The sequence below is a fragment of the Sinocyclocheilus rhinocerous genome, unplaced genomic scaffold (assembly GCF_001515625.1).
Source record: "Sinocyclocheilus rhinocerous isolate Xijiao unplaced genomic scaffold, SAMN03320098_v1.1 scaffold1802, whole genome shotgun sequence".
Taxonomy (NCBI): Eukaryota; Metazoa; Chordata; class Actinopteri; order Cypriniformes; family Cyprinidae; genus Sinocyclocheilus; species Sinocyclocheilus rhinocerous.
In genome coordinates this window covers 822,845-836,554 of record NW_015654351.1, presented here as the reverse complement: position 1 = coordinate 836,554, position 13,710 = coordinate 822,845, and the positions used below count along the sequence as shown (strand labels likewise).

The 13,710-nt window shown below is 37.4% G+C and overlaps 1 protein-coding gene across 1 annotated transcript in view; it reads right to left on the bottom strand.

Annotated features, from left to right (window-relative positions):
* LOC107716993 (titin-like) overlaps positions 1-13,710 on the bottom strand; it is a 161,854-nt gene that overhangs the window by 105,661 nt on the left and 42,483 nt on the right. The window contains 12 exon segments of the mRNA XM_016523634.1: positions 330-614; positions 741-1,025; positions 1,120-1,404; positions 1,888-2,128; positions 2,130-2,173; positions 2,496-2,780; positions 3,095-3,385; positions 7,048-7,326; positions 7,726-11,415; positions 11,678-11,722; positions 12,066-12,560; positions 12,858-13,337. Of these exon segments, the coding sequence (XP_016379120.1) occupies positions 330-614; positions 741-1,025; positions 1,120-1,404; positions 1,888-2,128; positions 2,130-2,173; positions 2,496-2,780; positions 3,095-3,385; positions 7,048-7,326; positions 7,726-11,415; positions 11,678-11,722; positions 12,066-12,560; positions 12,858-13,337 (6,705 nt within the window).

Below are 13,710 nucleotides of genomic sequence, written 5' to 3'. Positions count from 1 at the left end.
ATATTTCCTTTTTAATGCTGGCAGTGTTTCATGTTTCATGAATTCTAGCAAAAGTCGCTGTGTACTCTACATTGAATTTTAAGTTTGAGCTTATTTACTGTTTTTTTTCTATAAAATACTCTAATTGCTTTTTTTTTTTAATTTGTAATGATATTTCCTTTGTAAATGCTGGCAGTGTTTCATGTTTCATGAATTCTAGCAGTTTATCTAGAGAAAGATGATCTCTTTTGAGATTAAAGAAACGGAGTGCATTGGAACGTATGGAAAGAATGGAAATGTTGGTTGATCTGCAAATTCACTCAAATTACAGTTAACTACAGTTAACTAACCTGTCGCAAGGGTGACCAGCGCATGACAAATATCTGATCCATCTTCATTTGTAACCTCACAAGAATATTTTCCAGGAGTATCCTCATCACACTCATGGAGATATTCCAAAATGCAAGTTTTTCCAATTACTTTTGTGTTGCATCTATATGAAGCATAGACCTGTTTGTCATCCTTGTACCATGTGACAAACAGTTTTTCAATTCCTGTGAAGGAGCATTCAAGTCTCAACTTTTGTCCCCACTGAACAGTCTGGTTTGTGAGCTTCTTCATAAAATGAGCAGGTCCTAAGAGGAACAATATTGGATGAGCATCATCAATATGCTTGCAAATCACTGGCTTCGGTTAGAGAATCAACTAGAATTCCATCCAACACTAATTTTAGGATAAAGAGCCTCTAAAGGCGTACTAACCAGAAACGGTGGTCACTTCAGCATGACAGATATCACTTCCATAAGAATTGGACACCGCACAGGAGTATATACCAGGAGTGTCTTTTGTGCATTCATGTAGACATTCTAGAGTGCAGGTGTTTCCAACAACTTGAGTATTGTATCTGTAAGAGGCATATATTTGTTTGCCGTCCTTGTACCAGGTGACAAAGATTTTAGGAGCTCCAGTAAATGTGCTCTCAAGCTTCAGTTTTTTGCTCATGGCAACTTTTTTGTCCTTAAGCTTCTGTTCAAAACGGGCAGGTTCTGAGAACAAGAAATTAACGAAATTATTTTTAAGCAATGTCTGCCAAAACATTAAAAATATCTGTAAATACGTCAACTAGGATGGCATATGAACCTGTAACTGTAGTTATATTGGCATGACAGATATCAGTGCCAAAGGAATTTGATACTTCACAAGAGTATTTTCCGGGTGTTTCATTGTTAGATTCGTGGAGGCATTCCAAGATGCAAGTGTTGTCAATGATCCTTGTGTTGTATCTGTATGAGGTGTACAGTTGCTTTCCATCTTTGTACCATGTGACAAACATCTTCGGTGCTCCAGTGAATGTACACTGAAGTCTCAGTTTCTGACTGAGTGGAATAGCCATGTCTGTCAACCTCTTCACAAAGCGGGCAGGCTCTAAGAAGAACATCATCAGATCCATTTAAATTATTTTCTTAAAAACGACAAGAACTATACAAACAGGCAACATATCAACCTTTAAAACATGCGGATTGTACTTTAGAAACAACTCTTCAAGTCTGTTGAAGTATGCAGTATCTTCCAAGCGTGCCTCAGGAAATTTGCAGATGCAAACTCAAGTTGATCAATATCCCACAACAACAAGCACTCAAAAACATGCCAGCTCCCATCGCATCCTTGATATAGAACAAAATAGACTTCATTTAAGATGCTTGAGCCACTTCAATGAACGTGCAAAATGTCACAGCAGCACATCATATTGTTGCAAACCCCAAAAAAAACATGATGACCAAAAAACCATGATTTCACCATTCCAGGTGAAATGCGGTCCAACGCTGCAATATCAAACTATTTATTTTATATCCATGGGTATGGAACTTTGGGAGACAGGCAGGCAAGAGTCCAGTGCAAATTACAAACTTGTAACTGCCACTACTTGTGCATGACTTGTATCCATTCCATAAATGTTTGAAACTTCACATGAGTATTTTCCTGTAGTCTCATTGTTGCACTCATGCAGACACTCCAGAATACAGAAATTTGATGTAACTTTGGTGTTGCATCGATATGAAGCATAGAGCTGTTTGCCATCCTTGTACCAAGTGACAAACATTTTTGAAGCTCCAGTAAATGTGCATTCAAGTCTTAGTTTTTTGTTTATTTGGAATAAGGAGATCTGTCAACTTCTTCACAAAGCAGGCAGGTTCTGAGGTGAAGAGGACTGAAAAGCTTTAGTCCAGGAAAATATATATAGGCCTTTATATTAGAGAAGTGCCTATTCCAGTTCTGCGTTTATAGTTACTGGAATCTTTCACTAAACTAAACTTAAACTAAGAAGCCCAAATAGAATATTTTAATAATGGTACAAAAAAAAAACTTCATAATGAACAAAAAATTACACCATTCCAGGTGACATGCGGTCCAAAGCTCAAAACCAACCAAACTATTCCTTTTATATCCATGGGCAAAATCCATGGGTATGGAACTTTGAAAAATGGGCAGGCAAGAGACGAGTAAAAATTACAAACCTGTAACTGCTACTACTTGTGCATGACATATATCCGTCCCATAAACGTTTGAAACTTCACACGAGTATCTTCCTGTAGTCTCATTGTTGCACTCATGCAGACACTCCAGGATACAGGAATTTGATGTAACTTTGGTGTTGTATCGATATGAAGCATAGAGCTGTTTGCCATCCTTGTACCACGTGATAAACATTTTTGGAGCTCCGGTAAATGTGCATTCAAGCCTTAGTTTTTTGCTCATTGGAATAGAGAGATCCGTCAACTTCTTCACAAAGCGGGCAGGTTCTGAGTTGAAGAGGATTGAAAAGCTTTACTCCATGAAAATATATATACCGTAGGCCTACATATTAGAGAAGTGTCATTTCCAGTTGTGCGTTTTTAATTACTGATATCTTTCATTTAAACTGAGAAATTATTTAACTGAAAATTGAATAATTTAACAAAAAAGACTTTGATGAACAAAAATTACACCATTCCAGGTGACATGCAGTCCAAAGCTGCAAAACCAACCAAACTATTCCTTTTATATCCATGGGCAAAATCCATGGGTATGGAACTTTGAAAAATGGGCAAGCAAGAGACTAGTAAAAATTACAAACCTGTAACTGCTACTACTTGTGCATGACATATATCCGTCCCATAAACGTTTGAAACTTCACACGAGTATCTTCCTGTAGTCTCATTGTTGCACTCATGCAGACACTCCAGGATACAGGAGTTTGATGTAACTTTGGTGTTGCATCGATATGAAGCATAGAGCTGTTTGCCATCCTTGTACCACGTGATAAACATTTTTGGAGCTCCGGTAAATGTGCATTCAAGCCTTAGTTTTTTGCTCATTGGAATAGATAGGTCTGTCAACTTCTTCACAAAGTGGGCAGGCTCTGAGGTGAAGAGGATTGAAAAGCTTTAGTCCAGGAAAATATATATAGGCCTAAATATTAGAGAAGAGTCATTTCCAGGTCTGTCTAAGTTCTAAGAGTCTAAGTTATTTAAATATAGCAGTAATAACTGAAATCCATGTAGAACACAGTAAACAGCATCTGATTTAAAGAATTACACATTTTTGCAATAATACTGACATCCGTATCTGTATTGTTCATGTAGGTATTGCAAGACTGCGGAATTATCTGCAAAAATAGTTTTCTAAAAAAAGGAAAAATTTGTTTTCCATTACTCAGCCATTTCATTGTTACATAATTCTGCATTCCATGTAAGAGGTAAAACACTGAGGACCAACAAGAGTTATTAGACTGGTTATTTCATTGCAGAATCCAAGAAACAAGAAATTTCAGTATTCCAGTAAAAATGTCACAAATTGTATGCCATCCTTCACTCGTTCATCCTTTAAAGAATGACTGAACATGGAATGGAATGTGTCCTTTTTGAAGAATGTTGCAGTTGCTCTCGCTTTTCAGTTTCTTCCAAACACAAGACTTCTCTTGAACCTCTTCCATTTCACCACCTTTTCAAAGAAATTGGGTATATTCTTCAGAAAGGCATGTGGTTCCGATTCGAATAAGAAGATTTTAAGAAGATGCAGAGTTTGTTCATTGTTTCTTTACCATTTTCCAAGAGTGATGTTTTGCATTCAATTTTACTAGCAACCATTGTCAAGAGATTCATTATTCTTTAACCAGTAAAAAAAATCCATAGTTTCTGACATCCACAACAAGAAGATGAAGCAGGGCAAATACATCCGGATGAAGAGAAAACGAACTTAAACCAAACAACCTTAGTTACAATTACATAACAAACACGGGATATGTGAAGGCACTGTATCACTCGACAACAGCAAACATGAATCAAAAAATATAAGATTTGATCTTCAAAATGCATTTTTTCTTCAATAATTTTTTCTTTGATCTTCAAAATGCAGAATGCATTTTTGTCCAATATAGAAAAGGTGTGCAAAACACAGTCCAATCTAAAAGAGTGCAAAAAACATGTTCAACTATCTCAAGATCCTGCATCCTTTTGCCAACTTTTAACAACAAGAGAAGTGGAACAACCAATTATTCCAGCATAATTCAATACCAACGCACAGTCTCATCGTAAGGTATGTAAAGAGTGGATTCTATGACAAAGAATCGGTGTATGGAAACCAACCGGCCTTTTTGGAAATTCAAAGCCAGAAGAACAATCAAGAAGTGAAGAGAATAATCCCATATAATCCAGTGAAAAAATAAAAACCTTAATGCAGTCAGTTCTTGATCATCAATTTTCTGAACATAGAAAAAAATGTTTAATAAAACCAGTGAGAGTTATTTCAATTATTTGGTGTGTTTGTGTTCTCAAGAATGAACTTGCAGGTTGTATGAGTGATCAGCATTTCCTTATACGATATAAAGCTATGTAAAAAGTCAGAAATTGTAGAAGTTGTACTGTACTTTTACCTTTAATTGTATTGCACTGGTGTTTTTCTTTTTGATTAAAGTCTTTTAAAAATGTTGATATTGCAGGTCAACCTTGAAAGATTAGAACTGAATCATATAAGTAATGGCAACAGCAACTGCTTAATTTTGAAAGCATTGTTAACAGTTTTAGCTAGCCATTGTAGCCCGCGCTGCCTGTTAGTAACACACCTGTTAGTGCTGGGAACCTGCAGGTATTATTCTTTTCTTGTCTTTCTCAAGCATACTAACCTCTTATCATAGCAATTGATTTTGAGGTGATTTTTCCAACTTCGTTTGATAGGCAACATTGGTACTCCCCAACATCTGAACTTTCAAATGCATGTGTATCCAAATATTCAATTAAATCTTCAAAAATGGTTTTGTCAGAATTGGCATGTCTCTTATTCTTCAACAAGTTTATTTCAAATGGGGCAGTACCAATGAGCTCACTCCCAAATAAAGCACCGGTCACCTTCACTACATCCAGCATAGGTAATTCTTTAGTGATGGGTGGGGATTCTGAGAATAAAAATTAAATGGATTTCAGCATAACCATAGTCATGAACTCAATAGTATTGATCGTTTTAGTAACAATAACTATAACAACCTTTCATAGCCGACCTAGTAATGGAACACTAGACCAGCTTCATTTCCACTGTCTAATAGAAAAATATATATTATATTTTGGGGGGCCATCCCTCACTATGCCTCCTTTATATAGTGCAGTTGTACAGATAAGTGGACATTATTGCAGCGTGGTTGTACAGATATGCCTGCTTTAACCATTTAACCAAAGACCTTGACAAGTCATAAACAAACCATCACAATTCTAAGAAATGCAAGGTGTGTGGAAATACTTTTGTGGGTAGGTGGTAAGTGCTGAATAACCCGCATTTTTATCATCCGTACACCGTACACATACTCACACATACACTAAAGCACATCATAAATCAACTAACACAGAACATTTATCACTTGGGTCACATTTTCTAAAAAGGACTTGCCATATTCTGTCACCAAAGAAAAGTGGTTTTGTCCCTACCTTACAAGCAAAGCAATATCTTTCACTATCTTCTAGATTAGTCTTGCCATTTTTGAAAGCCAACTATGTTATGAATCTTCCTTGCGTCCTTAATCATAGTGTTGGTTTTTCTGCTCATCCTTCTTATTTATGACCACCCACAGAGAGAAGTTACGGCAGTCAATATAAAAACACATGAACAGTGATACCAAGAAAAAAAACATCAATTACTGGATTTGATCTATACCCAGATCCCAGAACACATTTTTACAGATCTCAAGTTAGCACAGACTCAACTACATCTAACAATCATTGACAGAACATTTATATATATTATAAACATTTTTATCCACAATCCATCTCAATATATAGCTCCAGCATACAGAGAGCACAGCTATACAGCGTTGAATTGGATATGGTCTGTGCTTCTGGGATTGTTAAAGGTCAAATTCAGTGATCAAGTTTTTTTTTTCTTCCCCACTGATGGTCATAAACATGGTGGATGAGCTGGAAAACGTCACATGACTGAAATAGATGAATTCCCAAAATTATAATCCAATATGTACTCAATAGACAATTGAATATCCATTTTTGAAATGGAATCAATCTGAGTTTGTCTATATCAGCTATCTCTACCACATAAGGCCACCAAAAACATTTTGTAACCTGTATATAATATCTGTACAAAATATCTGAACTGAATCAGAAGAGAGCATTTGTACTCATTTTAGTAAAATGAATATGGAAAAAAATATAAAGGAAAGATCATAAAACTATCACATAAATTTCCAAGTCTCTGGTTCAGACATGGTTACAAAGACAGGTAGCACTGATCCCAGGAGGATTAATTGTATTAATTAAAAAAAGAGAGAATATAAAGAATAACATTAAGAGGAAGAGCTTAAAAGATTTGACATTTCTGTCTTCAGAAATTTCATAACCACTACACACAATATAAGATGCAACATATATTTATATAGCATTACAAAACATACACAACTCTGTCAATCAGAAGAGTGCAGATTGGATGTAAAGGATGAAAAAAAAAACACTGAAACCTTGAAAATCAGTAACCTTTGTTAAAGAGTTGCCAGCAGGTAAAGCAAAGCATATAAATTCAAAACCAGCTACTCACCAGTGAAGCTCAGGTTAGCAGAACAGGTGTCACTACCGTGCTTGTTTGAAGCGCGACAGCTGTATTCACCAACGTCATCCTTTGTTGGGTTGAGGAGTTCTAGAGATGATGTACTTTGCCTGCTGATGATCCTGAATTTGTCACTCTGTCTAATCTCTGAGCCAGACTTGAACCACTTAAAGGTCACATTGGGTGTCTCTTCAATTTCACATTCAAACTTCACTGGGCTGCCGATGTTGCTCTGCATGTCACAAATCTTCTTCTTGAAAACTGGAGGCGCTGAAACGTGCAAGGAGAAAAAATACAAAACATTATTACATTGGCAACATTATGACAACTGATTTGAGTGACATATCAGATGGAAAGGAAGGGTAACAGTAATCTTGGGATGACATGAAAAAAGTGATGTGAGCGTTAGCGTTAGGGTGATGAAGAGTCACACATGACATGGTCATGCTTGAAGAACTCAGAAGAAGATGAAAAATGTGCCATTATTTTGAAAGAGAGTGGAAAGATGTTTAGCACACAAAATGTATTTTTGAAAAGAATTCTTAAATAAATGGTGAACTAATGGGAAGATGATGTAGCAGCTGCCTACTAGTTAATTAGTGATGGTCTGAGTTGAATTGTTAAGAATTATCTATCTCTTGTAAGCTGACAAAATCCACACAGTCCAACCTCTTGAGACAACAGTGAGCCTTGATGATGATGATATCTTGCCAGCTTCACTCACAGCCTCACAGGTATATTCACCTTCATGTTTCATCTTGATAACTTTGGTGATTACTAGTGTGTAAGATTCATGATCCTTTAAACATTTGAACTCTTTGCCAGATTTGATCAATACTCCATTGAAAAGCCAGTTTACACTTTTTACACCTTTTACTCTCACAGACAATGTAACCTTGGAATTCTCCTCTGCAGTTATGTCTTTTAATAGTATTTCAAAAAAGAGCTTTTCTGTCAAATGCTTAGTCAAAACGTCCTCTGTTAAAACTTCCTCTCGTTTGTCTTCTTGAATAAGAACATCCATTGGCTCTTCTACAGTGACTTGCCTGTGAGGGGCATCAACTGTAATATCTGAAACACACACAACTCTCTCATAATGTTCAGCTGAAACGGTTTTAATTTCCCTGTGTTCAGTCTCAGCGAAACTATAAATGTCCATTTTGGATTCAACAGTCTTCTGAGTCACATGGTCCCTTAACTCCTGGATAGCAGTTTTCTTTTGAGATATTGCAGACTGGAAAGAGACTTCAGCTTCTTTTTGCAGAGCAGCAGACTGCATTTTGGGTGTTGCAAACACTTCAACATTTTCTGTTAAAACTGCTGAGGACAATGAATATGGAGTGGCTTTGCTAACCTGCAATCTCTCAGGTCTATCAAGTTTTAAGATGTTTGACTGTTCGGAGGTCAAGACTGGTTTCTCCTGATTAAGCATAGAGTAGAAAGCTGCATGAAGCTCATTTTTAAGAGTTGCTGTCTGGGCATATTCACCTTGGAAGGCAATTGTAATTTCTATGGGTGGACCAGCTGTTGTTATAAGGTAAGTGAACATCATGTATTTCGGTTCCATATGCACCTTGACCTCCTTTACTTCTACGACTTCTAACTTTTTCACTACATCTGCCAAAAGCAAAGACTGCTCACAAGCCACAGCACATCGAAGTGTCATTTCCAACTGTTGTTTGATGTCCAAGCTGTGTGATTTCGGTACAGGAATTACAAAGGTAAGTTCCTTTGGAAGAGTTTTGCTTTCCTGCGATTCACTTACTAAAAGAGGTTCGAGTGGCTGAGTTGTAATGTTTATTTTAGTTGCCTCTGATTTAGTAAATCCATGAGACATTTCACCTGTCAGAGTATGTTTTTCCTCCATGAGTACTGACTGCCTTACGGACTGACCTTCTTGGATCTGAACTGCAAAGTCTTGCTCTGCTGCTTCAAGAGAAACAAAAGTTTCTATTGATATGGCTTTTTCTTCTACATGAAGAGACTGAACCGGTACTTTCGTTTCTACATCTGTCTCGCAAGTGAATTTCTCAGCTGCTTTGAAACTGTCTGTGAGACCCTCTTCTATTGAATGAGATTCTGACACAGATGCTGCATGCATGTTATTCCACCAATCCTCTTTCTGCACAATTGCACTATGCGGCTTGACTTCACTGACCAGAGGCCTTTCCTTCGAAAGCGGAACAGTCTGTGAGACTACCTGAAGAACACTCAAGGGTCTGGGTTCTGTTTTGTGCTCAATCTTAAGACCTTCTACCTTCACATCAAGACCTTTGGCATAATCCGAAGTTAGTTCTACACGTTCTTCTTTAGTGGCTACCAATTTACGTTTTTTTTCTTGTCTCTGGATGGCTTTCTGTTCATCTGGCTTTTCGACTGAAAGTAACCCTTCTTTACATAAAGTGGTTTTCGACTGCACTGAGTGAAGATGTATTCGGGCAGGAACCTCTTCTCTAGGCTTTATAACAATTGTGGTATCCTTGGATGCTAACCGTGTTGCCTGTTCATAAAAAACTGTTTTCTGGTCATCATAAGAAACTGTGTGCAAAAGAATTGGCATATGCTTGACATCCGCCTGCTCGAAACCTGGCTTCTCAGTAGTAAATCTGCCCTCAGACAGAAGAGTGTCTTGATCACTTATAAGCTGTAAATGAAGCACCTGATCCTCTTCTTTTTGGGAATGGACTGAAAAAGGATGCTCCAGTATAGGTATGCCAGTGGTTTTGTCAGCTTGAAGCTTGTTCTTTTCTTCAGTAACCAGGGCTGATTTTAATATTGGTTCTTTAGAGAGCTGAGCAGTTTCCTTGACTGGTCTATGCATTTCAAAGTTGTTTTCTTTTAAGAGAGTGTGCTTAGTCTCACTGACTGATGTAAGCACTGGTTTGGCTTGTTCTTTTTCTGCTAAACATTCAATGGACTCAACAGTTGCTAGCTCTGAAATATGATCTTCTGTAAGTGCTACATTTTCTGATGATATTGCAGTATACAATAACTTAACCCCTTCTGCAACTCTGTAGCTTTTCTCCTCTTCAGGACTTTTAATTTTTGTGCATTCTTCTTGTAGAATTGGTAACTTAATTTCAACTTGAGGACCACTAACAATAAACTTTGGCTCTGAAGTTGTTTGTATCTTTTCTGTTTCACTTTTTATCAAATCCTTCGCTTTCACTATGCTAAGAGGTGTAGAACTCTCTGAAATGGCAGACATAAAGTTTGAGGGCTCCTCAACACTCAATTCAAGCTCTCGTACTTCTGGACTAACAATCTGATCACAGTGCTGCTCAGTAAAGCCTTGTTTTTCTTGAACAGCAGAGGTTATTGCAGCCATATGCAGCTGTTTCAGGGGAGTTGCCACCACTGGCTTTGGCTGGGCAGGGGCAACTTTTACTCTCTCCTGTACATCATGAGATTGAATCACTGTAGCTTGGCGAGTTACCTGCTCCAAGTGCACAGTGGCTGCAGATATATCTAAAGCATGCAAGGTATCGGTCTGCTCACTTGTAACAGTTTGCCTGTCTTCAGTGCTAGTGGTGTAAACCATCTGGTGTCCCTGCTGAAGGCTAGTCCTGACTTGTTCTGGAAGACTGACACTATACAAACGTGATTCAGTGGCTTCAGAAGATGTCTCCAAGAATACAATGAGTTCTGCACTGCAAGAGGTTTCTCCAAGAGGATTAGATGCTCTACAAGAGTAAAGACCACTGTCGCTTTGCTGAATGCCTAATATCTTTAAATAGCCAGACCCATCTGTGTTGTTCACAATGATGCAGTACTTACTAGGCTGCATATGATTGCTGCCCCTGTACCACTGAACATCAGGAAGTGGAACCCCTGCTACGGTGTATTCAAAGAGAGCATGGCTACCGGCTGCATACTTCACATGCTCAATTGCTTTGATGAAATGTGGAGGCTGCCCAAAAGTCTTTTCCTGCTCCTTTATGTCCTTCACCTTTACATGAAGATACGATGTACATGTTGACTTGCCAAATCGGTTGCTCGCAGTGCAAGAATACTCTCCTTCCAACTCTTTGGTAATGTTAGTAATGAAAAGACTATGTTCTTCCTTCTCTTGGACAAACGTATAAAAAGATGAGGACTGTATCAATTGGCCATTGTGATACCACTGAATAACTGGCCTAGGAAATCCAGAAACTATCACAGTAAACTTAGCTGTGTTTCCAACAGTTGCAATTGCTGATGAGAATTTAGTTACAAAAACTGGCTTTTCTGGCTTTTTCTCTAATGGCTCTGAAAATAATTTACAGTCTGGCTGGAGTTCAAATGTTTTGCTTTTTTCTTTTAGATGAAGACTTGTTGCGCAAGAATCCTCCTCAGTTGATATAGTCGAGGTAGAAAACACTAAATAAAAAAATGATGCAATGGTTCAATACAATTAATACATAACCTAATATCATAACAATTGAACAAATGCATAATATATATCATAATATATACTAAATATTATACATCAAGATACTCTGTTAGTGACTGGAAAAACCTGTAGATTCATAATAATGGAAAATTATTTTTTTACAGAAATATATACAGAAAAAAGCCTCACAATAAAATGAAAAGAACTAAACAAAAGATAAGAAATCATAATTCGTATTTATTCATTTACCTTTGGCTTCCTCTTCATAACTGGCCTCCTCATCCACTTTAGACACTGAAAAAACAAAAACAAATATTACATATGTGACAGCAAGGTATCTGGGTAGTATTTTAGTATCTGTGCATTCTTATTATTATAAACCCATTTTCTCCTTCAAACATAATGAAAATGGACCACATCTCCCTTGTAGAACACCTATGACAAGTGTCCAATGCAGTCACTGTCAGACTCCTACAGAGACAACAGTTGCATGTTGTGATTGTTTTTCCTTTTTTGAGAGATGTCACATTCTTTTTCCTCTTTCTACTTAAAATAATGGATATATGAGTAAAAAAAATAAATGTGCGCCCAGGGCTAACATAAAAGGTGGTAAAGACCAAAGCATGCAAATGCAAACCTGTCTTCACTCTGAGATGAGTGCTGCATGTTTTGTCTCCCGCAGCATTGATAACTTTGCAAGAATGTGTGCCCCCTTGCTCAGAACCAATATTCTTTATATTTAAGCAGCACAAGGGCCCATCATGTTTCAAGGAGTATGACCTTGGCTCTTCAACATTCAACTGGTTGTGTAGCCATAGAACGAATGGAGAGGGGCTTCCTTTGATTACATAATAAAGAGAAACACTCTCTCTTTGTTTGGCAAGGAATTCTGGGGACAGTTTCACAAGAAAGTCTGGCTGAATTGCATCATAAATGTCACGCTCCAACAAAGGGATAACATCAGGATAGTAATGTCGGCTTATCTGCCACTTTGTTGTCAGGGCTCCAACATTCTGTAAGGACTCCTGCTTTTCTTGGTCAGTGGCCTTTTTACTTGACTCATTTTCAGTTTTAGAAGATTTACTGATAGAATCGGAGGGTACGAGGGTTTCTTTGGGGTTCGCTTCTTTAGCTGAGTGAGAATAAAGTTAGGGAAATTTATTAGGGATTATTCAGTAATTCAACAAGATATTTTAGCATTGATAAGAACAAAAAGGTTAGTAAGATGGAGGATGATGTTAGGCCAAGCATGTGAAGGATTAAACTATTTAAAGTATTAAAATTGATTACATGGGATATTACATTGTAAATTGAATTAAAAATTTAAGTTGGTTATAATCACATGAAACATATTTTAGAATAACAAAACACCAGCAGGAAGCAGATGGGATGAAATGAGCATCAAGGACAAAACGAAATCTATAACCACCTTCCACTGTGAGCTGTGCAGACGTTCGATTTTCACCTTTTCTATTTTTAACAGTACAGCAGTAACTTCCCTGGTCCCCAAGATGGACATTGAGTATGATGAGAGAAATGAGCCCGCCTTGTTGTACATACTGCACCCTTTCTGTATTTGTTATTGTCCTTCCATTATGATCCCAGATAATTTCAGTAAATGGTTGTCCACTGAAGGAACAGTTGAACTGAGCCACATCACCCAGGCTGACAATGACATCATTCATTTTCAGGGTCAGAGTGGGGCTTGTAGAATATTCTTCCACAGAGGTAACTTGTTGGACCTCAATGCTTTTAACAGATGTTGTGGACATCATCACCGTAGAGACACTTTCAAAAGTTTGCATAGTGGAAGAATAGGTCTCACTCATGGTCTGGGAGGAGACCATCTCCGAATGAGTCAATCCAGTGCTCGAAACACTTTGCCTACCTACTGTTCTCACACTGAGATCTGAGCGATAAAAAAAATAACATTAGACATTTATAAATGTCAAAATGCCATTTAATTTAAAAAATAATAGATTATTACTGTAGGGGAAAGGTAGTGAAAGATGGCAGAATTTCATAGAGGAGTTTTCACAATTCATTAGGATGATGAAAAGCAAAATGCGCCTTCCATTCAAAATGTTATTTATATGGATTTGCTGTGAGGGAAAACCATTCATTGAAAAAATATAGCTTGGTTATTAATGGTCTGTGGTTAGTTCTCTCAATAATGAAAGAGAGGCGAGGCAGTTTGTATCTGTTAACACTTCTTCTACATTGTGCTTGAATGATCTATAAATATTGATGAAAAACTATGCCTTTGACATGCACAGTGAATC